The sequence below is a fragment of the Ochotona princeps genome, chromosome 9 (genome assembly GCF_030435755.1).
Source record: "Ochotona princeps isolate mOchPri1 chromosome 9, mOchPri1.hap1, whole genome shotgun sequence".
NCBI lineage: Eukaryota > Metazoa > Chordata > Mammalia > Lagomorpha > Ochotonidae > Ochotona > Ochotona princeps.
This window is the reverse complement of record NC_080840.1, coordinates 55,140,477-55,165,031: the sequence shown is the minus strand read 5'-3', so window position 1 is coordinate 55,165,031 and position 24,555 is coordinate 55,140,477. Positions and strand designations below refer to the sequence as shown.

Sequence of the window (24,555 nt, the reverse complement as noted above, 5' to 3'; positions counted from 1 at the left end):
GATTCATACCAGAAACAATCATCATCAAAACTTTTGTGTCTATGAGTTGTCATATACATTGCATCAGTTCACAGTCATATTCTTCATATTTTTGGAAACCATTTTGTCCAAATAACTTAACAGTGTTTTGATCAGGACTTTCCAAGATACACAATAAAATCCTTGATTTCTATAATAGGTGTCATCAAAAAGTCCATGAAAAATGTGCATTACAGAAAAACTGTGTATGCATTTTAATTTTTTTGCTCCCAAAATAAATTTTTACTTTTAAATTCTGTCTTATTCAGGAATTTGAAAAAAAGTACCCAGATACAATATTCCATCTTACTATTCCTTCATCCATATACTTCCCTCCTGAGACTGTTTCAAAGGCTTAACACTAGAAAAGTAATGTTTAAAAAAAGTAAAAGGCTTAGCACCACCCAAATGCTTTATGATCACTCTAAGTTCGAAGGATAAACGCGGCTATTGGTGAAGATGCTATCATCAAGTATAACTCCCCATCCCCCAAGGTCTGAGAGTGCTACCGAGAAGGCAGCACAAGAAGCCATTTGAACAAGAAACAAGTGAAGAAAACAGTATCTCACCCAGCTCCACGTCTTGATCGTCGGTGAGCACAAGAATAATGTTGGGTCGGATATTTTTCCGTTCCTGCTGCAGTCGTCCTCTGAACCGTGGGGATCTCACAGTCGAGCACAGGCTGCCCAGCAGTTCTGTGCCCAAGACAGCCAGTACCAGAGCACAGCAAGAATACTTCATTGTATTTGGTCCAATGTCGCAAAGCTGACAAAATGTCTCAGTCTCCTGCTTTCTGGAGGTCTGGGCAGTCAGGGGAGGGAAAAAGGGAGAAGCAGGACTAAAATGAAACCCAAACCCCAAACACGGTTGCAGAAGAAGGGCTACAAATAAGTCAGAATTGGCACACACACTGGCAGCGAGAGGGCTGCACGTGAGTCAGACATTGCAAACCCTCCCAAGTGTCGGGTAGTTTTGTAAGCACTTGATTATTTTGCAAATTCACTTTTGTCTTTGATTCTCATTCCAACTTTTCTTATTGCATTTTATTGCCAAGGTATAATTTCCAAAAGCTCCACTGTAAAAGCTTTCCAACAAGGGCTAATACCTTGAATTAGGTGTCCTGGCTGAATGATCAATTTACACATTCAGTGGTATTCGGAACATGTAGATGGGGTCCTAGAACGGTGAGAAAGAAATGCAAAGCAAATATCAGTCAAAGGTTTAGAAACATTTTTTTTTAACCAGAAATAGTCTCTTGAAAAGGCATATTATATTATGGAGATATATATTATATTATATGGATATATATATATATATATATATATATATATATATATATATAATGGAGATATATATATCTCCATACTCTAAAAGGGATAAACAGAAAGAAGCACCGTTGAGAACTGTTAACAAATGACTCAAACCATATCTTCATTTCATAATCAACTCTTTCAGTGATGGCAAGAATGGCACTCCCTACTAGCGCTCCAGCAGTATTTGAAAACATGCCACAGATTGATTGGGAAGAGGCAGCAGTGCCTGGGAGAATTCATATCATTTGGAAGGCATGTTTACATGTGGGGAGCTGCTGGCGTTAAGGGCATTTTGTGGGAGAGGTAATTCACTCACCTGTATGTCATATTGAGTACCTAGCAGGCAGAATGAAATGCTAAGCTGTCATTTGTCATCTGCTTCGTGTTACTCCCTCCCCTGGGGAGTCATTTCCACTGACAAGATTTCACGGTGAGTGACTGGAAGGACAATCTTCTCCAGTCCCTCCACCTCTCAGCGTTCCTAACTGTCCCGCATCAATCATCAAGGGAGAAGGTGCGTCTCTGAAGAACAGCTGGTCCTACCCAGCCAGTGTCCTCAGCTCTCCTGCTGGCGCCTAACCGGACAGAGCCCCTTCCAACTGCCAGTCATGGGCCTTACTGTTGTCAACAGTGACCACAGCCCAGCCACCATGGGGTTTTTGCTTTGCCGCAGCAGATGTATATCCACAAAGCAAAATGAGTGATTGGCTCTCAGGCTAGGGGTGAGTGGCTACCCTTCCATACAAAAATAAAGAAATACATAAAATCCAGAGGGTCCTGCTGCGAAATCTTTGTAAAGTTGCATAAGAAGAGTTTTATGAAAGGGTTGGGAAAATGTGTCTCTCAACTTCAGAACAGTAAACCTACTGAAAGCTTTGCTGTTGAATTTTTGAAAGACAGCAAGTGGCTCTTTTTTTTAATCTTTTGTAAATTGTGAGAGAACCCCTTTGTGGAAATTGAGGCTGCCCTGAAATTAATTAGATAGCAGCCTCCTTCACCAGCCATGCTGTCCCTGCACACCTGAGTATCTGTATTTTGATCTGCAACAATAAACTGGCACCGGATAAGTAAGCAGAACTAATTAAATGTAAGCATCACATTGCAGGAGGCAAGGGGCTCCAGCCTTCATCTCTGACTCCTGAATTCTGGAGGATGACATGGGACAGTGAAAGAAGAAAGACTGTGCACTCTTTACTTCTGCCCTACGTACTGTTTGGTTTTCCACAAGCCCGCATATCCACCCCTATTATTTTAAACTTTACGAGTTGTTTTGTAAACAGTTCTAATACTTTTCACTCTACAGCCTGTAATTATGCTGCCCATTGGGGTGTGTGTGTGTGTGTGTGTGAGTGAGAGAGAGAGAGAGAGAGAGAGAGAAAGAGAAACAGAAAGAGAGACACACACAGAAAGAGGCTGATTTTGTAAGAAGATTTTAACGTAAATAAGCTGTACCAAGGCAAGCACTGACTGCATTATCTGCAGAGCAGCAAAACAAGCTGGTTACAGCTGATTCTATGGCTTTGCAGAAGTCAATATGTAAGAGACAGTGCTTTCTTCTTAATGACTCAGGTTTGCACCAGTGATTGCCGTGCATGCCAAGCCCTGCAAGCCTGCAATTATTCTGCACTGACTGTTTAGTTTCCCTGCATTTGCTTTAAATCATGAGAAATCTGATACGGGCACGAAAGGACATGAAAATGAAAGAAATTAGATGTCAAGCAATGGCTTGTTCCAACAGAGTGTAAATCAGGCTAAATACTTAAACATAGATATTTCTTAGTGGGCTGTCCTGTTAAGTGGCCGAACTTTGCTCACCTCTCAAAGCCTGCAATGGTGTGTGAGGAAAGAATGAACCGGGCTATGCTACTCTTGCTACAGCCTACATCTAAACCAAACTCTGTTGGCACGGCCTTACTGCAGGGCACAAACAATGGCAGGCCTTTTAAATTATCAGGCGCACGAGAAACTCAAAGTCCTTCATGATTATGATGCTGATAACTCCCTGGAACCCACTGCTAGTTATTTTTTTCTTAGTTTTATTTACATAACTTCTTTTTTTTTTCAGAAAAAAGAAATAGTTTTAGTGGTATCTTTGTATAACTACATCAAAAGGCATTTTATAATCAGAAAAACCGTGTGGATGTAGTTTTTTATCTATTATCAGAACTTACCTTCTGGAGAATGAAAGATATGAAAGGGACTTATGCTTTTTTGGGCACAGTTTATGGTGTTTTATTAATTGAGATAGTTTCTTATTTGATAATAACTACATATATTTGTGAGGTATGTTGTGATAATTTTAGATATATATGTACCAGTATGATTATATAAAGTTGAATAACCTGTCACCTCACATGCTTATCATTTTTGATAGTGAGTGCATTTTGAATCTTTTAAAAACCAATTTAAAATATCCCATATTGTGTTATTAACTGTGGTCATCTTCATAGACAACAGATCATAAAAGCCGATTCATCTTAACTGCAACTTTGTATAATTGGTCCAATTCTTTCCATTCCCTTCCCCTCGTTTATTATCAATTCAAGGCATTCATTCATAAGGAAATGCAAATAAATTGAATGGTAAAGAAAATTAAACTTTTAGACAGGTTTGGCCAGAAGAGAGCTCCATTTTTTTAAATCCCACTTTCCTTCACCAATACACACAAAACACACCACTGGCACGAAAGCGCACACAGACAATTCTTTATTCAAAGATGACCTTTGAAAACCTGTTGTCCTCCCACTGCCTGTTTCCAACTCCAGAAGGAAAACAAGTTTAAGAAAAAAGGAAAAGAAAAACCCCGACAGACAAAATGCAGAACTTGACACAGCAGACAAGGATGCAATGTCTGAATTGGATACTTTGTGGTGGGCGACAAGTGTCCTTAGAGACTAACAATTTATCTCAAGAAATACCAGAAAGTGGGAGAAATGTAATGAGAGCTTTTTCTCACACACTGGAAGGCAGCTTGAGGAATTAATTATTGCATTCACCATTTAGGACAAATGCAAGTTGCCTCTTCTTCAAGCCATAAAAAGAACACCCGAATTGCAGTTATGGGCAATTGATGTGCAAAGTTTAGTGGACTTTGTTTGGGACCGTCAAAACAAATGATTCATGTGACATTACATGTTTCAAGTCACATACAGCAGGAAAATAGATGGAAAGGACTTTGAGCCAACTGGATAGAACCTTTGGTTCATATAGTCTTGTTTTGCCATTCCCAAGACTGAGCAGAAGTCCTCATCTTTCCAGAAGGATTAAGGAACCTCTGTCTTAGCAAACCTCCCCTTGTTTAGCCTGTTGGTGCTAAGGTCTTTCAAAGCCAATAGAATCTGCGATGGAGTCAGGCTTGGTACAGTATGGGATGCCTGCATCTCATATCAGAGTTCCCAGGTTACAGTCCTAACTTCATTCTTGCCTCCTTATAGACACCCTGGGAGGCAGCAGGTGATAGCTCAAGTATTTGTGTCCCTGTCACTCATGTGAGAGTTGCAGCTTCTACACTGGCCAGGCAAAGACCTGTGAAGCAGCAGATAGAGGAAATATCTTTATTGCTCTCTATCTCTGCCTTTCAAAAAATTTCCAATTTTTGTAGAAGAAAACAGAAGCAGCAGCATGCTTTCCTTTGCAGCAGCATTTTTCAGTGTTGTCTGGGACTTTTCTGAGGAATCCAAGAGGCCAGAGCTATTTTGACAAGAATATTGACACACTATTTGCCTTTTTTCACTTTGCTGACATTTGTGCTGAAGGTGTTAACAGTGATGGTGGGCAAACTGACTCTAACAAAGTATGAATGGAGAAAGCTTGTCTTTATAAAAAGACCAGCAGGAGTTGAGCCCAAACACTACATGGATTAACATATTAAAACTCAACCCTGGGCCTGGCATGGTAGCCTAGCAGCTAAAGTCCTCACCTTGCATGCGCCAGGATCCCATATCAGCACCAGTTCTAATCCCGGTGACTCTGCTCCCATCCAGCTCCCTGCTTGTGGCCTGAGAAAGCAGTAGAGGATGGTCCAAAGCCTTGGGATCCTGCACCCATGTGGGAGACCCAGAGAGGCTCCTGGCTCCTGGTTTTGAATCAGCACAGCTTCAGCTATTGAGGCCACTTGGGGAGTGAATCAGCAGATGGAAGCTCTTCCTCTCTATTTCTCCTCCTTTCTGTGTATTTGACTTTCAAATAAAAACAAATAAATCTTTTAAAAAAAATCTCAACCTTGAGCATGTGTTTTTTCCTTACTATTTTGTCTTGAAGAGATAGGAGATTGCACACAGCCTTTTCTGCCTTGGGAAGTACAGAGGCTGCCTTGAGGAAAAGCTCCTAGATGATTGAACTGCAAGCTGAACTTATCATTTCACATTGGGCACAAATTTAAGCAAATTATGTATTTGCTTGAAAGGCAGAGTGAGAGCGAGAGCGAGAGCGAGGGCGAGAGAGAGAGAGCGGAGAGAGAGAGAGAGAAAGTCTTCTACTGATCGGGGATCTCAGATGGTCCCCTACAGCAGAACTGGGTTGGTCTGAAACCAAAAGCCAACAGCTCCACCCAGGTCTCCTATGAATTCACGTACTTGAGCCATCAACTGCTGAGTCCCAGATGTTTTAGCAAGAAGCTGGATCAGAAGCTGAGTCGCCAGGACTTGAAGACATAGATTTACCTGCTGCACACACCATCTATATCCAAGGGTGTTGTGCCTGTATTATTCTTTTTTTTTTTTAAAAGATTTTATTATTATTGGAAAGCTGGATATACAGAGAGGAGGAGAGACAGAGAGGAAGATCTTTCATCCGTCCGATGATTCACTCCCCAAGTGAGCCGCAACGGGCCGGTGGGCGCCGATCCGATGCCGGGAACCTGGAACCTCTTCCGGGTCTCCCACGCGGGTGCAGGGTCCCAAATCATCGGGCCGTCCTCCACTGCTTTCCCAGGCCAGAAGCAGAGAGCTGGATGGGAAGTGGAGCTGCCGGGATTAGAACCGGCGCCCATATGGGATCCCGGGGCGTTCAAGGCGAGGACTTTAGCCGCTAGGCCATGCCGCCGGGCCCCGTATTATTCTTTTAATTAAAAGAATCTCCTGGGTTTGGATACGTGGTGGATTTTTTGGAAAAATGTGCACCCTTTTCATTAACTCGGCAACTTCCCCAAATGCAAAACCTTTTCTGATGATGTTAGTTGTGATAGTAACATGTTATTTTTTGTTATAGGATGTGTCAATATTTAAAATACTTTGTGTACTTCTGTGCACCAATATTTTACAAACAATCACACTGATGCAAAATCATATAAGTTCAAATAGTCAAAATCATAAGATGATTATGGGATTTTAACATAATATCATGGACAGCTCATTGAGAGGGTTTGATTTTTTGCTTCAACTAACCTTTATGATCACTTGTCAAATAGTGTTGTAACATTAAAAAATATCATCAAAAGTACCTGAAAAAGCTATAAAAATCCTCCACTTCTCTAACCATTTATCCATATGGAGCTGGATTTTATCCATATATTTCAACCAAAAGTGTGTATTTAAATAGACTGAATGCAAAAGCAGATTCAAAAATCTAGTTCTCTTTGATTCAGATAAATAGAGAGTTTAAAAAATGCAAATTTAACATGGCTTTATTCACCAGTTTTCTTGATTTGAAAAATATAGCTATTTTTCATTAACATATCATTTAAGTGTACGAATGACATTGTTCATAAACTCATTCACAGTTTTTTCCGACTGCCTTGCCAGAATCGGTCTTCAATGTCTAGTCTTACACACAAGGCAGTTGTTGATGAGTGATGACAGTGTGTGTACGTATGTTTTGATCTGAGGATAACACCTAATTTTATAAATGAATGTTCATGCGTCTAAGTTATACAAAAAACAGGATCAGAATAACTTATTTATTCACCATAGTACTAAACATCTCTGAGACAGAGTAAACGAGTTGTTTTCAGCATAAAGCCATGCCTCTTCAGAGTTTGGCTAGAGAAAAGTGACACCATAACCAATGGAAATAGCAGAGGAGAGTATGCAATCACCACAGACTGAGTTTAGCCTGAACACACTTAGATTGTTGTCAGTGTGAAGCAAAATGGAATTATATCAGTAGGGAGATGGTGTCCACTCCCACCTGTCTAACCCCCATGACCATTCTACAAACTTCAATTTCTTAGGATCAGTTTATATGGGACCACTGTCCCCTTAATTTTTGTCTTTTAAGCCTCCTATATATTACATCTTTCTAAAGAGCAAATTGTCAGGTCATGCTATCTTCCTTATAATGCATGTAAAATTATGAAGGAGCTAATGTCAGCTTTTAAATAACATCATAATTGGTCCCAGAAAGTCTATTTCTTAATTTAATTGATTACAACTTTAATAAAAAAAAAAGATTGACACCAGTCTTCTGGTGCCTGATCAGTTTTGTGCCTCTTGAATATTAACTTCTCGCCCAATCAAGACAACTAAAAAGTGACTCTTTCTGGCAAGGGACACCTTTGGGGAAATGCTCAACAAAATGATGAGATCATCGTTGGATGGTGTTTTCTTCTCTTCTCTATCTTTCTGTTCCCCCCTCGCTCAATGCAGTGGTTTCTGAACTTGAAAGAAATTTTGGAAAGTCATCTAGCTATTCATGTGACCATTAATGTTGATTATGTCTGGATTACAGTGAGGGAGATGGATTGATATATTTTTTTCTAATGTATTATGTATATATTGAATTTTTTAAAAAAACTATCTGCTTCAATATAAAAGTAAAAAATTGGTACATTTACACTTCTTGATTTTCTTTCTGTCTTGTCAGGACAAATAGAGTTGAATAAGAGATTACAGCAAGAGATTTACCTTTGAGATTTAGTTTCATTAAGGTAGAAATGAAAATCATGTAAAAGTGAGCTTACCCAGGGTATTGTAGGGAATACAAAAAAGTCCAAGACTATTGTTCTTCCCACTTCTTTCAAGTAGGAATTAGCAAAACAAAGGGAAACAAAGTGATCTAATATTATGAAAAGAACTAGAAGGATTCACCATTCCTGAAGCAGATGCTGCAGTTTCTGAAAGGATTGATAACGGCCACTGTTTTCAATGGTGGCCGTGAGAACCGGGAACATGAGGACAAAGGGGTGATTGGGTTTCCAAAGAGGCAAGCAGACACTGAGAGCTCCAGTTAAAATGGCTTCAATGGAAAGACAGCAATATTGATTTAAAAATACAATTTTTTATATGAATCTTCACTTTCTTTTATTAAATTCTGCTGAATTTATCTTTGGCTTTATATACTTAGAAACTATTTAAGTATCTTGAAATATCGCAATGATACACGTATTCCAACTGCCAATAGCTTAACATAGTAAGAATCTATTTGTCGTTTAAATTACAAGTCACATGCAAGGTGGCAGAGAGCTCTATCCTGCCTGGTCATGCATTACTGTACGTCGAAGGGGACAGTGTTGTTGTGTTACCACTATAGCTTAAACAAGAAAATTTTGCAGAAACATTTTATGGTTTCAACCTTGAAATGACTTCACTTCGAATATTTCATATACTACAGGTAGAATCCTGTCCCATTGCAAGAGGGCTAGGAAATTTGGTGGAGTAGAGGAAGTGTTGGCTGAGCATGACTGTCTGTGTCACAAGCAGAAAGTTCCATCTGTTCCTTGTGAGGGTCTTTGTCTCTCTCTCTACTCTTCCCTATGCTCTTAGGCAATCATTCATACACACACACACACACACACACACACACACACACACACTTAAAATGGGCACACATAGACACACAGTAATATGAGATCTCAAACAATGAAGAAAGAGTTGATCATAGGTATCAAAATGCACTTCAAGTAAATTTGGAGATATTTTAATTTTAGTCTGTTTCCCTGCAATACCTAATTTAGCATAATACAAATTTAATTTAAGCTTCCACAATTCTTATGATACATTAAGCATAAGAAATATTAAAAAAAACCAACTAGATGCTGTATCAATTTGCAAAGGATTTCTCTGAATGGTGTCTCATAGTCAAATCCTATGTAGGAAAGAAGCCCTGATCTTACTACTTGATTCACAGTCAAGAGAATCCTACTTAATATTATGCTATCATTTTCAAGCTATCATGCTTATCACCAGCATAATGTTCCTTACTGTTCTCCAAGCATTGAAGACTAGCCGAGTGCAGATATCTGGCCCTTTGAGGAAGCGTACAGCTTTATACACAGCAATAGCTAAGCAAGAGGGCTCCGAGAAACAGACTAGAGGATGAAGCAGCATTTGAAAAGACAAACTGGGGGATTCTAGTGTCAAGCTGTCTTTAATTCCTCACTCAGGAAAATTCTAGTTTCTAGCTTAAGGCAATTTGTGGAAATTAGCTGTGTATTTTTAAAAGCTTAATACTTTTGGGGGAACATTAAAAAAAATGAAACATCTGTGGTTGAAGACAACGTCTTTGGTTAGAGATATTTTCAAGAAAACCTTGAAATTCAGATTGGTTCAGGTACTATTTCAAGATTCTTCCTTCATTACAAGTTGGACTGTAGAATAATGTTTTAAGGTCTTTTGCTGTATTGGTGTAAGTATATTCTAAGTTTTATGATGATTAAGTTATCTTTAGCCTATACCTAAGTCCTTGTGTTATCTTTAGAAAGTTGAGTCTCCCTTAGCTGTATGCTTACACCAATAAATGAATAATAAGCATAGTTTCACCTTTTTCAACTAAATTGATCAACACTACATAAATTTCTGAAGAACCTAAGGCATGTAGTCATGTAAAATATCATTAAGATAGAATACATTGAGTAACAACTGAAGAGAATTAATTCATTAGTCTTTAGCATAAAGTGTATAATAAATGTAAGTTGCATATTTTTATTGACATTCACCTGATTTGTGACATTCGTTTCCAAACTCATCTATCCATGTCAAGTTACTCTCTGAACACAGGTATTTACCAGTATGTTTAAATGGGTTACCACTATACAGATACAGCAGGAATTTTTTTTTTTTTAAACCATGAATTCACTAACATTTTCAGATTCAAATTATTCTGTTGGTAGCAAAAATCTGAGATAATTTGAAGTTTAAAATATGATTTCTCAGGCAGACATTGTGGGATAGCAATTTAAATAGCCTGTTGGGATACCAGCATCCCATGTCAGAGTGCTGCTTTAGGTTCCCATTACTGCACTTCTGATCTAGCTTTCTTCTGTGTACTAGGGAAGGCAGCAGAGATGGCCCAAGAAGGTGGTTCCCCTGTTACTTATGTAAGAATCCATGATGGAGTTCCTGGCTTTGGTTTTGGCCTGTCCCATCCTTGATGGTTGTAGTTATTTGGGAAGTAAACCAGTAGTTGGAAGATCTTTTTGTTTCTCGATCAATCTGCCCTTTAGGTAGGTAAAATTTGAAAAAAAAATGTTTAGTTTTTTAAAAAGATTTATTTATTTGTATCTGAAAGGCAGATTAACAGACAGAGAGGCAGTTCTTCCATTTGCTGGTTCACCCCCCACGTGGCCACAATAGGTGGAGCTGAGCTTCAAAGCTAATCCAAAGCCAGAAGCCAGGAGCTTCTTCTGGGTCTCCCATGTTGATGTATGGTCATTCTCTGCTGTTTTTCTAAGTCATAATCAGGGAGCTAGATTGGAAGCAGAGCAGCTGGGATATGAACCAAGGCCCATATGGTTGCCAGGATTTGTACACGAAGTACTGGCCTCTATAATCACCACACTGGCCCCAAAGTGTGTAACCGTTTTAAAAAACATGATTCACATCTTCATTCTCTCTTTAGAAAGCAGTTAGGAGATATTTTAATTTATGAGAATTATGCAACTTAATCATTACAAGAGTAAACTTTATGAACTTTAAGCTGTGAAAAACTTGGGACTGGCATTGTGTTATAGTAGGAAAAACCACTGTCTGTAGCACTGTGATTCCGTATGGGCGCTGGTGCATGTGCTAAATGCTCCATTTCCCATCCAGCTTCATTAATGCAGCCAGGAAAATTGCAGAAGATGGGCCAAGTGTTTGGACCCAAACACCCACATGGGGGAATCCGTAAAAGCTGTGGCTCCTGGCTTCCTCCTGGCCTAACACTGATGGTCAGTCTAACCTCACTGCATTACAGTCTCTAATATCATATCAGGTTGTTGTGACCATCTAATAGGTCTTTGGGTGAAAAATGTCTTTCTTTTGTTCCCTCTCCCTGTGATTGACTTTCAAAATAAATACTTTTTTTAAAAAAGCTGTGACCATTTATAGAAAAATATTTAAAAGTCATACTAGTGTTCCAAACTGTTATTTGCCCAGTTTCTAAACAATAAAAATAAAATAAAAAAATATTTTGAAGCAGCTCAGATTATGATTACTATTCAAAGGTGTTCGGACAAATTTATGCTTATTGTCACTCGAGTATCTTCATAAGTAGATGTTTAAAGGTGGACTAGATCTGAGAATTGTTAACTTTTAATTATAAACATGTAATGGTACTCCACTTCCAGAATTTGTTTTCTCACTAACTACCTTGTCTGAAGCCTTCATTTCTCAACGAACACAAGAACAGCACTTGTCACACAAAGAAGCCGATATAATTAAACCAGATGATGTGCCTCGGCAATAAAATCAGCCATTCATGAAAGCTGGTCACCAGAGGCCACTTCAAACAATGCATATTTCAAACTCATCGAAAGTAATCCCTTCTTTCTACTGATTTGTTTTCCATGAAGCCTTAAGCACATGTGTACCACAAAAGGGAGGTTTATTAAAACCTGATGTGATATTAGAGATTGCACTGCAGTGGGGTTGGGCTGACTTTACTTATTTGAGTCTTCAACAAGGAAAGTGATTTTGATAACAGATGTAGTTTTACTAAAAGCATCTGCATGATAATAGATGATGCTTGCCAATTAAAGGAAAGCGAAAATACAGAATTTTCCCTGTTATCTGTACTTCATCTGTTTATAAAATTTGTATATACAAATAAGGGGAAACTGAAGATAGTTCTTGCTGATTTACAAAGCATAACTACTTTGTGACTGGTGAGTGGGTAATTTTGAATTTGAACATTTGTTGGTTAAGTATTAGATCAACAGACCCTAAAAAGTCATTGTCACAAAAATATCATGCTAGCATATAATGCCCATCTAGTTCAAAAGGTTTTTGACTACTGGACTACTGTAAACCAATGGTTTCCAAATTCCCTAAACACACATTTCCTTCTACACTTACTGATTTCCTATTTTGATGAAATCTGAGCCTGAAAACTTTTGAAATCTTCGTAATTAAATTGTCAATGAGGTTTATGGCAGAATAAAGCTAGACAAGAAAGATGGTGAGCTGTACTGAAGTCATAATCAAAGTACTGGGTCCCTTTCTTCCACCCCAATTCCTTGGTAATTTAGTCACTGATTTCCATCCCGCAATTACATTTCGAGGGACTTTTTCTTCAGAAGAAATGTCTTCTTTGCTATACTTCGCTTCTAGTTTCAGAATGTCAGACACTTCAAAAAAGGTACTCAAAAGAATCACCATTTCACCATTAAGCAAGTGTCTGAAGCTCACAGCACTTAATTCATTAAGTAGAGCAAGCATTCATCAGAATGTTGCTGGTTTATTGGTGAAGCCTAAGATTCTGCCCAGCAATTTAGTAGGTGATGCTGAAGCTAACTATACCATAGAGACCAGCCAAACAGATTTTGCGACTCTTTTTTTCATCACGGTTGATTTCCCAAACCTTTGTACTGGCTCAGGCAGCTGGACATTGACAAGCTAGCATGATGGGTATTTCCAATTAATTCACAGCTAACAGCGCTTTTTTTTTAAAGATCATCTCTTGCAAAGATGCTGAGAAGACAAACATTCCAGCAGATCTCAAATCGTCATCTAACAATAGCTCTTTCTATATATTCTCTTCCAATGTCTGAAGGAACAGGTTTCTTCAATCCATTATGTACATGAACCAATGGAATCTGACAGTGGCCCAGAGCAGTGTTGCAGTTAATAACAGCATTATTAAATAATTCTTATGTGCAAAGATAGCTATACCATCACCAACTTAAAATAATCTACAAATATGTTGTGAATATATTTTCACTTTGGCTTTCCAATTCCTTTGTCCCCCCTGGGTCCTTAACCCCATCAATCATCTCATCCTGGAAAGACTTGCAGATAAGCAGCAATGCAGTAGAAAACAAACACTAAATCAGTTAAAAAACGTGGTCCCAATACAGTCAATTCATTGTACTGTTCAGGATTCCAAAGGTGCCATGTGAAACTTTGAGCTAACTTGCTTCCCACACTGTGATGTAGTATGAAGAAGGATGAAGCTGAAAAAAGCAACCTGGAAAAGCTGGGCAGAACTAATGGGAACAGAGCCAAATCAAATTCACCATTTGTTTTGTATGTCTTGATTCTTGAACTCCAAGTTAAGTACCTACCCTAACACATTGTTTATTTTGGAGAATAGAATACTCTAAGGGCAAAACTTCCTCCACAAGCCAACAGGTGTAAATTGGCAAGATTCAAAATGGCTGCCAAACATGATCTCAAATAGACCCCAGCGCTCATTCTAATCTCGTATGCTAAAAATCAAACCCACAGCACTGGCACTGTGACAGCCTGACAATCATAATGACACCAATGAGAGACCTTAAAGACAAAGGAAAGTGGCTCCCCGCTCCATAGCCCATTTCCCAGAAAAGCAATGATTATTCCTCTTACTTGTTAGCATATGGCTACCCCTTCTTCTGCTTGCCCTACATTTATGACTCCTTAGCTCCAAGTATGTTGAAAAATTGATTTGCAAGTGAACCAATGGATTGAAGATCTTTTTTTTTAGGTTACTCTGTTTTTTAAATAATAAATCTTTGAACAAATTAGCCAATGTCATACAAAGAAGTAACAATCCCTTTTATATCCATTGAACACATAACATGTATTAAACCTTGCATACTCATTAATTTACTTTAACATAGACATATATTAGTTCACCTTCGCCTACGCTGAAGTGTAAACAAACATCAATCATTTATCTTTGAAATAAACAAGAAGAGTCAAGGATGTTAAAAGATTGATCCAAAATTACATAGCTGTGCTGGTGCTGTGGGACGGTAGGTTAAGGCACTGCCTGCACCTCCAACACCCTATATAGGTGCCAGTTCTATTCCTGGCTGCTTCACTTCCAGTTCAGATCTCTGCTACTGTTTAAAGGAAAGCTGTGGGGGATGGCCCATGTGCTTGGACCCTGCACCCATGTAGAAGACCCGAATGAAGCTTCCAGTTCTGATTTGGATCTGGTCCAGTCTAGGCCCGGTCACGATGGCCATTTGAGGAGTGTGCTAGCAGATGAAATTTCTTCTGTTAAGCCTGCCTTTTGAATATATTCAATAACAAATCCTTAAAAAACAAAACCAAATACCCAGTCCTTAACACCATTAAAGATATTAAACAGTAAGGGCTGTAATTGAGATGACTCTACAACTCCACAGTGGCCAGAGCCTTTGCGTATCACTTTTGTTTTGTATTTTCTCCTCTATTCATGTACATTCACTTTAAGAAGTACTATATATCTAAAGAATTTCAAGCTGGTAAAATTAATGGGGAGACGTTTGGAGACAAAAGCGAGTTTCTAGTGTTGCTGGTGCTTCCAGGCTTGTGGTTATCTCCCCAAGAGAAGAAAAGAGGGCATCAGTATTGCAGCCACACACTGGGTACATCCCCCTTCCATCTTATAAACAGAAGGGGAAGCCCAGACCTCTGCAAAACAAAGCAGCGTTACTGTGTGAGACAGTGGACTGGTGCAGTTAGACATGAATATTCAAGACCATGAGTCACAACTCCACAGATTCAAGGGTCTCCTCTATTTGTATTTAGTATTGTGCAATTGAGAGACATCTTGCAGTGATTAATTAGTCTTTGGTGCAAGGCAGACGGTGAAGTAATTTGTGCCTAGTCATGCTGTTGGTCATTCACAGGCTTTGGGTTAGTCCTGGAGCATTTTATTTTCCAGAGACAGGCAGAAGATGAACTTGACTTTCCCCTTTTTTGTCTGTGATCTGAGAGATTCACCCAGCCCCCACCTCCCATCCTTCTCTGGGATTTTCTAAAAGAAAGGCAGGTGGCTGCCAGCTGTCCTATCCCACACCCTAATGAGATCATCTTCAATATCGCCAGTCCATGAAAATTCCATCCACTGAGATCCCCTTCCACCCGCCTGCCCCCAGCAGGATTTGTTCCTCCAACTGGGAAGGTACACCCATGGGAGCCCGCCTGCAAGCCTGGCTTCCTAGCTTGCTGGGTGGGGAGGTACAATCTGGTTCATACATTGCACTTCACTGCATGTAGCTATTTTTCTACCATCTCCTCCAGTGCAATTTGACTGAGGTTATTCACAGTAATGCTTCAATTATCTATCTCAGTAGGGGGACCAAAGGTCTCCAAATACTTTAATTTTGACACCTTAATTTAACTCCTTAGAAGCTCAAACTTAAGTAGACCTCAGGAACTGTTTTAAGGTAACTGATTTTGTGCAAGGAATCCCCTAAGACTGACTGATTCATAACAGAAAAGGGTGATTTCTCACTACCTTTCCTGGATGGTGTGGTCTTTTGCACATCAGCTAGCTAGGCTAGGACCTTCTTGTCACATCTTTTTACTGCACAAGTTGAGGTAGTAGCCCATGTGTGAGAAGCTGGCGCAGTTGAGTCCCTTGGCATTATGACAGGAGCAGGGCTGCTGGGGAACTCAGAAAAGCCACTCAAGCATCTGCTTATTCATTGATACGGCACATCTGCTTAACTGCCATTGGTCATTGATACGGCACATCTGCTTAACTGCCATTGGCCAAAACAAGTCATTGTAATTGCAGCCTGAGGTGGGGTTAAGTTCTGTTTCCCTGGGCGGAGAGGTTGTGATACAGTGTACCTATTTCATATTCCTACTCTTTAAGGAACACTGTGGACTATGTCGCTGCTTTTCTGACTGGGTCACCTTTGTTAACACCAATATTGTCTTTGGCTCTAGCTCAGCTTTCCCTAAGGGAAAGCAGTTTGCCCAATGTGGAAAAGGCACCAGACCAATAATAGAAATCCTTTTTTAACCTTTTTTTTCTATCAATAGCTTCTTCTAATTAGGATTGGTATATTTATCTCTTCCCTCCACCCCCAATATCCTAGGGAGAAATTAGCATATTAGAAGACAGATGGCTTTTAGATCATATTTAAAATGAGTGTTGACATGAAGATCTCTCTCGGGTAATTGTTTAGTGAGTTTAGTATACAGATGTCATGACAAATGTCAGGGTATGGGCCCTTTAGGAACTCATCACTTCCTTTTTGTGCTTTTTGTTTGTTTTTATTTGCCGGCCGTTGAGGGGACTGGAGCAACATAGTTAGGAAAGATCAGGTTTTGGATTAAGTTTCAAGTGAATGCTCCTGCTTGCACCATTGTCCACTATTGATAGGATACTTTTCCTTGATATCTGAGTACAAATAAAGTGTTTAGTTTCATTTATTCTGGCTGCCATGAACATTTAAGTTGAGCAAGCCTCTGCTGAGCACCTGCTACGCACTGCTGGAGGTGATGGATAAAGAAGAGTGGATAGTTGCATTCAATACTACACAGATCACAGTTCCAGAAGGTACTGGTAATGGCTCTCACTCTAAGGGGAGAGTAGACAGCATCCTTTGAAAGACCTCAGGATTTGCTAACTGTGCTGAATATTCACTATTCACTTGGGCTGACTCTAGCCTGAACCCCATAATAGTCTCATTTCATCTTTATCCATTGAAAACAAATCTCAAAGAGACACATTTACTAGCTGAAGTGGAGAAAAGCTAAATAATTCTAACTCGATTAATAGATAGCTCTTTCCTACCTGCTGTTTTCGTATACTATACATTTAGCTATCTTCAGAAAGCCTGGCCTTGCATTTTAATGGTAAACCAGATTTTTCAATTGCTGAGTGGTTTCCAGTGAAGATGGATTTGTTCTTCCATTGAAAAAATAACTTCTGTGTTCACAGGCTATCACAGTTCAGGAAAGAGATTGGCACCAACAGATTTGTTCTTCGCAATAATTTACTTAGGAAGGAAGTACAGGTATTATTATTTTTTCAAATTGAGTATATATTTATTTCATTTGCTAATTTATATGCTTATTTTTAATTTTTAATATTCATGATCCAGTACTAGGATTTCCCCTTTTACCTTCATGATTATTTTCCCACCACTGTTTCCCTCCATATCATTAGAGCAGTAAAGTATTGTTATTCCTTCCCCACTTGACTCTCCCTGCTAGCAAGTTGAGAAGCTTACACTGAAATCTACACCTGGGTCTTGTGACTGAGGCTGCTGCCTAGTTCCCGTAAGAAATTAGGTCTTTTTCATTTCATTGTATTATTTTGTTAGTTATCACCAACTCAATCATCCAAAAGCATAGATGTTAAAAACAAACTAACTGAAGGCACAGACAAGCAAAGACAAGTACATTTGCACTAGTTTTCAACTTTTCCACTATAACTTGAGGAAATGAAATAATGCTTTTAGATTTACTTGTTTTTTTGTGCACCATTTATTTGTTGTGAATATATAAATGGGTCATCAGTTCCTTAGTAACAGGTATAGAGTGAGTCAAAGCACTAATGCTACTTCCTAATCATTTCAGAATCATACTTAAAATATGTGTTGAAAGTAGGTATTTGGTAAAAATGTATCTATGAAGTAGTTCAGATGAAGTGAATTGATGAGCAATAAAGAGGAAAGCCTTGAAGTTCTGCTGATTTAAATATTTTAAAGTATTTTTTACAAAATACAGATTTTTACAGATATAGATTAAGAATCTAGATGGATTATACTGCTGAAAATGCATTGCATATTTCATGAACTCCAAATTTTAAATGGGAAAGAGAAAGGGAAGATAAGCTAGCACCTTCTCTGTGAAAAGCAAGTGAAAATGAATTTTCTAGCTAGGAGTCATGTGGGAGAAGACTGCAGGAATTGTCAGTTATTCTTGGAAATTAACCTTGCCTGCAGCTATTTGCCTGTCCATGGGAATGTGCACAAGAGGACAAAAAGGCATTCCATACAGCAGTCATAAGGCACACATTTTCTTCATCTGATATTAACATCTGTTTTTCTCCAAATCCTGATCTCATCTCATTTCTAATATTATTTGTTTTGAAAAGAACATGCCTTTTTATGTTTGACTCATGTAAATAGTTCTAAATTCTATAACCTGCACTATTAACTGCCCACCTCATCAGTCACTACCATCTTCATTTATAGCAAGATCCCAGTTTTATTTGTGATGGCAATGTGCCCAGCTATAGGCATCTTTTCTGACTCCCTATCCCATATGACTGAATTCTTTCCAATAAAATGTAATGAAAGAGTTGTGTGAGATTTCTGGGATGGTTCAATAAAAGAGTGTGGGTGGCCTTTTGTCATCTCCCGTGGCTGGAGCCCTCACAGCCATCTTGAACCATGAGATGCTCCCACAGACAGAATACCTCATGTTGAAGCAGAGAGGAAAGAAGCCTGGATTGCTGGCCACCAACATTTCAGCTCCAACAGTCTGACTTTGGATTTCCTGTACTTGAGAGAGCAAAACCTTCAGTCAATAAGGCACTATTTTGGTTTTAGCTATGTGTAGTCAAATTCCCAATTAAATCTCCTAACTAAAACTACCTTTTTTTTTCCTCATTCTACATCCATCCTATATTTAAAATGTTAGGAAAACATGGTCTTTTAAATCAAACCAGAGAGTTTGGTTTATATTTGGACCAGGGCAAACAACAACCTGTGGTTAATGAGGGATTTGATGAAATAAAGAAGTGAACAAATAAATGTGTAATTACAACTTCTGGTAAGTGCTCTGAAATCCATAGGGGCAAGGAGGAACATGAAATTCTCAGCAGGCATTAAGCTCCAAACTATATTTAACTAATATTTAAGGCAGTTTAAGGCTTCTGGGTCAATTAAAGAATGTTAGGAATTTCTCATTAGCCATGAAAATGAAAAGCAGAAATGGATTCCTCTTCTTGTATATTTCCCAGGATTCAAGTGGATTTCATTATGGTATGAATTGTTCTTTAGTCCCTTTCAACAACAAGAGCAAATCTTGGAGCCTATATTGTAGGCAGTATGGCAGGGCTCTACCTGAGTTTTCCTGGAAGAGGTCAAATGGTAACCACCATATGATGGATTTTCTTAGTCCTCTCTAAAGGAGGAGTTTCAGCATTTTTAGAAAAATTGCTAAAAATGGTATATTTTTATCTAACTGCAAAATTTCAATATTGGTTGCAAAAATGACAACAAAAACCAAATCCTCAAATCTTTATTTCAAAACATATTTTGATAATTTTTTTTTTACCTATAGACAATTTCCTTCCCTCATTCCCAAACATATTACTTTTGTTTAGCTTTAAAACAGGAATTCAACCTTCTTTTATATAGAAAAAACTTTTAAAATATTCAGGATTTTATGCTTTAAATTATTTTTTGCAATAATTTGTTAAATATCAGTTCTACCTGAAATTAGAATTTTATAAACTCAAATCAGTATGTAAGTGACACTCTTACTTGTAGACTTATGAAACTAATTCCATAGCAACTACTAAAAGTCCAGTTTGGCATTGACAAACTGGCCACGTTTAGAAGGAGAAATGTGGATCTTTAAACCGAAACACTTAAATCAATTCGACCTACATTTAACTACAGTGAGATAGAATGATTCCGTAAATTTGATTATATTATGCGTTCCAAACTATTTCCTGGCATGACAAACAAAGGAATTTTTGCTGCTGATTATAGACAGCACATTTTGGTACACAGATGAGACTGTTCATGACCACAGGGGCTTTGGCCCTCCTGGACCTGCCACCTTAAGGCCAAGGAGGTCAGTATCTTGATGCACTTGTAAAGTCAGCTTCAGACACTTCTAAGCTATTTGCAAATAGTGACTGCAAGGACACTGTAATGTACAGAGTCAAAATGGGCTATGAAGGTACCTACATGATGTGGCTTTAATGCAGTATTTGCAAATACTGTGCAAGGGTATCAAAAGTTACAAGATTAAGAAAAATCAAGGCCTTGATTTCTTTATAAGAAATCTTCCAAAGGTTCATCGAAAATGTACATTATCTTTTGAAGTATCCTTTTATTTGTAAGAATGTGTTGAATACAGTAATAATTCTTTGATTAATAATAATAAATCAGACACATCTTGAGTTGGGCATCATTTTGATGGCCATTTTTGTCTCACAGCAGCAGGCTCATATTACTCTGGATCAAGATTTTAAAAGTCGTCTTCATCATATTTAAGACCAAAAAAGGTGAAACCTCAAATAATTTATGATATCCTTTGTATTAAACTGCATTTCATGTGCTTGTCTTAATTTGTACTTTTCAATATGCCTCACTTCTCAGGGGCTAACCTATGTTTAGAGAGGCTAAATGGCCCCAAATCTCTGTTTCTTGAAGTGGAGAAGGAATCCTACATCTTGTACTTTTCTCTTACTCAGGAGAAAGTTTTCTCATGACCACATAAGGAGCACAGACAGCACTCAAGGCAAAGAAGCAGTTTTAGTTGCACAAATCTTTTTCATGGAAGCCAGTTCTGTCTCCATTAAAGGAAGACAGGTTATAGCTTAAGTAGTGGGTCCCTGCCGCTGACATGGGTAACTCATTTTAAATTCTGGACCCCTGACTTTTGTTTGGCCCTACCCCGATATTGTTGCCAGTTGGAGAGTCAACCATTAGATGAAATACACAGGTGAAGTCGAATGATAGCTCGCATTGCTCCAACAACATCGGCAGGCCAAGCTGGCAGAATTATCAGAAGAAATGTCACCTTTTCCTTTCTAGATTAAAAGTTGTTGAGGTGAACTCTGGTCTTACACTTGAGGTGTGTGTAAGGGTGCAATTAAAATTAGTGTACTATATTGTCCTATCTCCGGGTAATATGGGTATAATCCATTGACACTGGAATTTGGCAGAAATAAATATATAGGTCTTGAAACTTCATACTTTCTTCTACCTGTCCCTACTTATCCTTTCCTCCTCCATTACTCTGTTTTCCAAAGACAGCTACTACTTTTCTGTTTTTTCTTTTTCCTGTCCTTGAATTACTCTTTTTACTAAATACCCTTGTAGCTGTACTATACAGAAAATGCTATTAGTTTTTCAGACTGAAGACTATAATTGACACCATGCATTTATTGAGTTTTGGCCAATTTGGGTTAGCCTGGGCAGATTCTGAGGTATTAGTAAGCCCCTATTTATGAAATATTTGTCATCACCTAGAAAAGTGACCAGTTTTAGGAAAGATACAAGAGTTCATTTGTTACACAGACATATCACTCGCGTCTTAGTTTTGGATTTTTAGTTGTCAAAAGGAAAAGATCGATAGATACGCAGTGCATATCTATGTCCTGTGGAACCATGAGATGACTTCTCATAGCAAGAATGTGTACTCAGAAGCAGGGTCAGACATGTGCATGGTCAACAATGCACATCACCAAGATAGAAACAACTTGTGCCTTTGCTTGGCAGGAAGACAATTCCTGATTAAAGAAGGAGGTCTGCTCCAGGGGAAACCAGATGGCTATGGAAGGAAGTTGTGCACCTAGATTCTGTCTTCCAGGTAACACTTGTGTGATTTTGGAGGAGTCGGTATCAACTGTGAACCATAATTTCTTTTTCTAAAACATCTCCCAAGGTTACTTGTTAGTAACCAAAGCCTCAAGGTTAGTGGAGCCCTTGACACATATGCCAATACCTCATAATAGGCACTGTAGGGTTTGGTTTTTCATTTACAGAGGAAAATCCATGTGATTGTGTTAAGAGGGGAAATGACCTAGGGTGTTATTGGTGTCTCTGTCTGTGGCACAACCATGATCCTGTGGCCGTATAGGAATATGGAGGTCATAAACTTCTATATTTTTTCTCTCCATTTAATCTCACAATTCCCTACCTATCAGAAATGAGCAATCACATGTCCTGTTGTTTGTTATCACCAAAATATTTCTGACTTTGGTTCTCTCCTTTCTTATCCTTTCTTCACTGTGGTAGTTTGTGCCTTCATCATCGTCATCATAGAACTTCTATAGATCCTACTTTCTGCTCCCCTTTAGATTCAATGTAAAAGTATCTAGGCATTTTCTTTTTAAGTGCTAGCTTTGTTCTGCTCCAATTTCAATACCTTTCAACCATAGCCCTAGTATTAAGACATCCTCTAGAGTCAAAAGCCTACTGCTATCGGTCTAACCAACTCCAGTCTTCCAAAATGGTCAATTTATTTATATTATCTGAGAAAGTTCAGATCTCAGTGATGACTTCCTTGGTATCATCCTGTTACTCATACTTCCCCTTTCCACAGAATGTCTGCGCTCCATTCCAGAACTCTGGGAATTTGTCAGGCACATCTCTACTTTGGACTATCATTTCCCTTATAGAACCCAGCTGGAATTTGGCATACCAGAGGAACTTAATAAATTATTTTGTAACAGAAGAATGGTTGTTAAAATGGGATTCTACCATCTTTATGGGTATTTTCTCAACCGAAACGTATTCTAAATAAGAAAGTAGGTGTCCTTTGTTATTTTCAATTATATCTAAATATCTGTAGAGGACAAAATCTTTTCTATAGGGATACATCAAAAAGTCTATGAGAGTGAAGTTAGAAGATAAGCATATTGTAGTGCAAAATATTTTTGTAATGCATGTGAGGGTTTCTTCTTCATGTACATGTGCATGAACTTCTTGAAAACCTTTGGTATAAAAAAATAAGACATTTAAGTAAATATCCTTTTCAAAAAACACACAAGCTTTCATCTTGTATAATCTTTCCTTTTTCATTTCCTAACTTTCTCAAAATGAAAACAAAAGTTATGGGATTGAACTTTATTTTCGATTAGTCTGGAAGCCATTTCTGAGCTTTTATGTCATCCTTTCCAAAAACAAAATTTAAGGCATTTCGAAGTGCAAGCGCCCGGGATGACAGAGAGGTGGGCTTATTGACAGAGGTGCCTCTGTTTTGTCTTTCAAAGACAGTCCTGCACTCTTTCAGGTATCCAGCTGCAGGGCTCAAGTCTGGCCTCCTTTCCTTTCCTTTGGAAATATATTGAAGCTTGTACAAAGAAAACAAGGCCATCACCTTGGAAGGCTTTGACATGACAGGATTTTCTGCTCTCTGTCATTCGTCTCATTTTTGCTTGGGACTTTGTTTCCAAGCTCCTTCCTTTAGAAATCATGTCAAAGTTCCCCTCCCCCACCCTCCAGACAGGTGCTTCCCAGAGCCACTCAACTTCCTGACACATGGACTTCTGATGCTGACATCTTCAGAAAGCGGTTTGGGGCCTCATCTAGAAATCCCACAACAAATTGACACACATTGCCTGAGGACCAGAGGCCGTGACTGCTGAAAGGTTATGCCTCTGTGACACTGTCGAGGGGGCGCATGTGCCTGGATCAAAAGTCCAATGAATGGCTCAGGGGGCGGGGGGAAGAAAAAACAAACTGAAGTTCAATAAACACAACTGGTTTAGTACCATTTCCCTTAAATGACCATTTTTTCCCCAGATTGTTTCAGTACTATTTTAAAAGCCTTGATAACATACAGCCTCTAAAACATTTGGAAATCAGCAAAAGAAGTGAGAAATTGAACGTCAAAGCTGCCATTGCCTTATCTTGTTCAAACTGCCAAGTGCCACACTTTGATGAGTCTCAATTCAAGTGCACAGATATCAGGCTTTGGGTCCCTGACATGCTAGCAGGACATTAAGTGCATCTGTAGGTTGCTTTGCCCTTTGTGGCAAAAATGGAAAGCATTTGAACTTTAATACCAGAGAATAGCTTAGGCATGAGAGAGAATCTTCTTAAATAATTCACATTCTTGAGGTACCCTTAAATACCGTGTCCATACTGAGAGTGGAGCTAAGAATCTAATAGCTTTTTAATATGGTATATTCTTGGAGACCAGAAGTTGTTTCATGAAAATCTTTTAACAGGACTATGCATATTTAATGAATTTCTGGCAATAGAAATTCATTCAGGAGAGCACAGAGTTGAGGCCAATAAGAGGAGATGTATGAAATTATTAAGTGGTAGATACCTTGTGGATGAAAGCAGCTTTTGGCTAAGTTCCTGGCATTCATTCAACAGACCTCGTTGGAGCTGTATTGTGTACCAGATGCTTTCAGAGACCCAGTGATTTGTACCTGGCTTTCCTAGCTAATCTCCTTCCAC

At 38.7% G+C, this 24,555-nt stretch overlaps 1 protein-coding gene across 4 annotated transcripts in view; it reads right to left on the bottom strand.

The window, feature by feature from the left end:
* SULF1 (sulfatase 1) overlaps positions 1 to 24,555 on the bottom strand; it is a 167,831-nt gene that overhangs the window by 72,314 nt on the left and 70,962 nt on the right. For all 4 annotated transcript variants that reach the window (XM_058668715.1, XM_058668714.1, XM_058668717.1 and 1 more), the window contains exons 3-4: positions 1,124 to 1,194; positions 588 to 819 (exon numbers count right to left, since the gene is read on the bottom strand). In XM_058668715.1, the coding sequence (XP_058524698.1) occupies positions 588 to 759 (172 nt within the window). In that variant the 5' untranslated portion in view covers positions 760 to 819; positions 1,124 to 1,194. The remainder of the gene's footprint in view (positions 1 to 587; positions 820 to 1,123; positions 1,195 to 24,555) is intronic.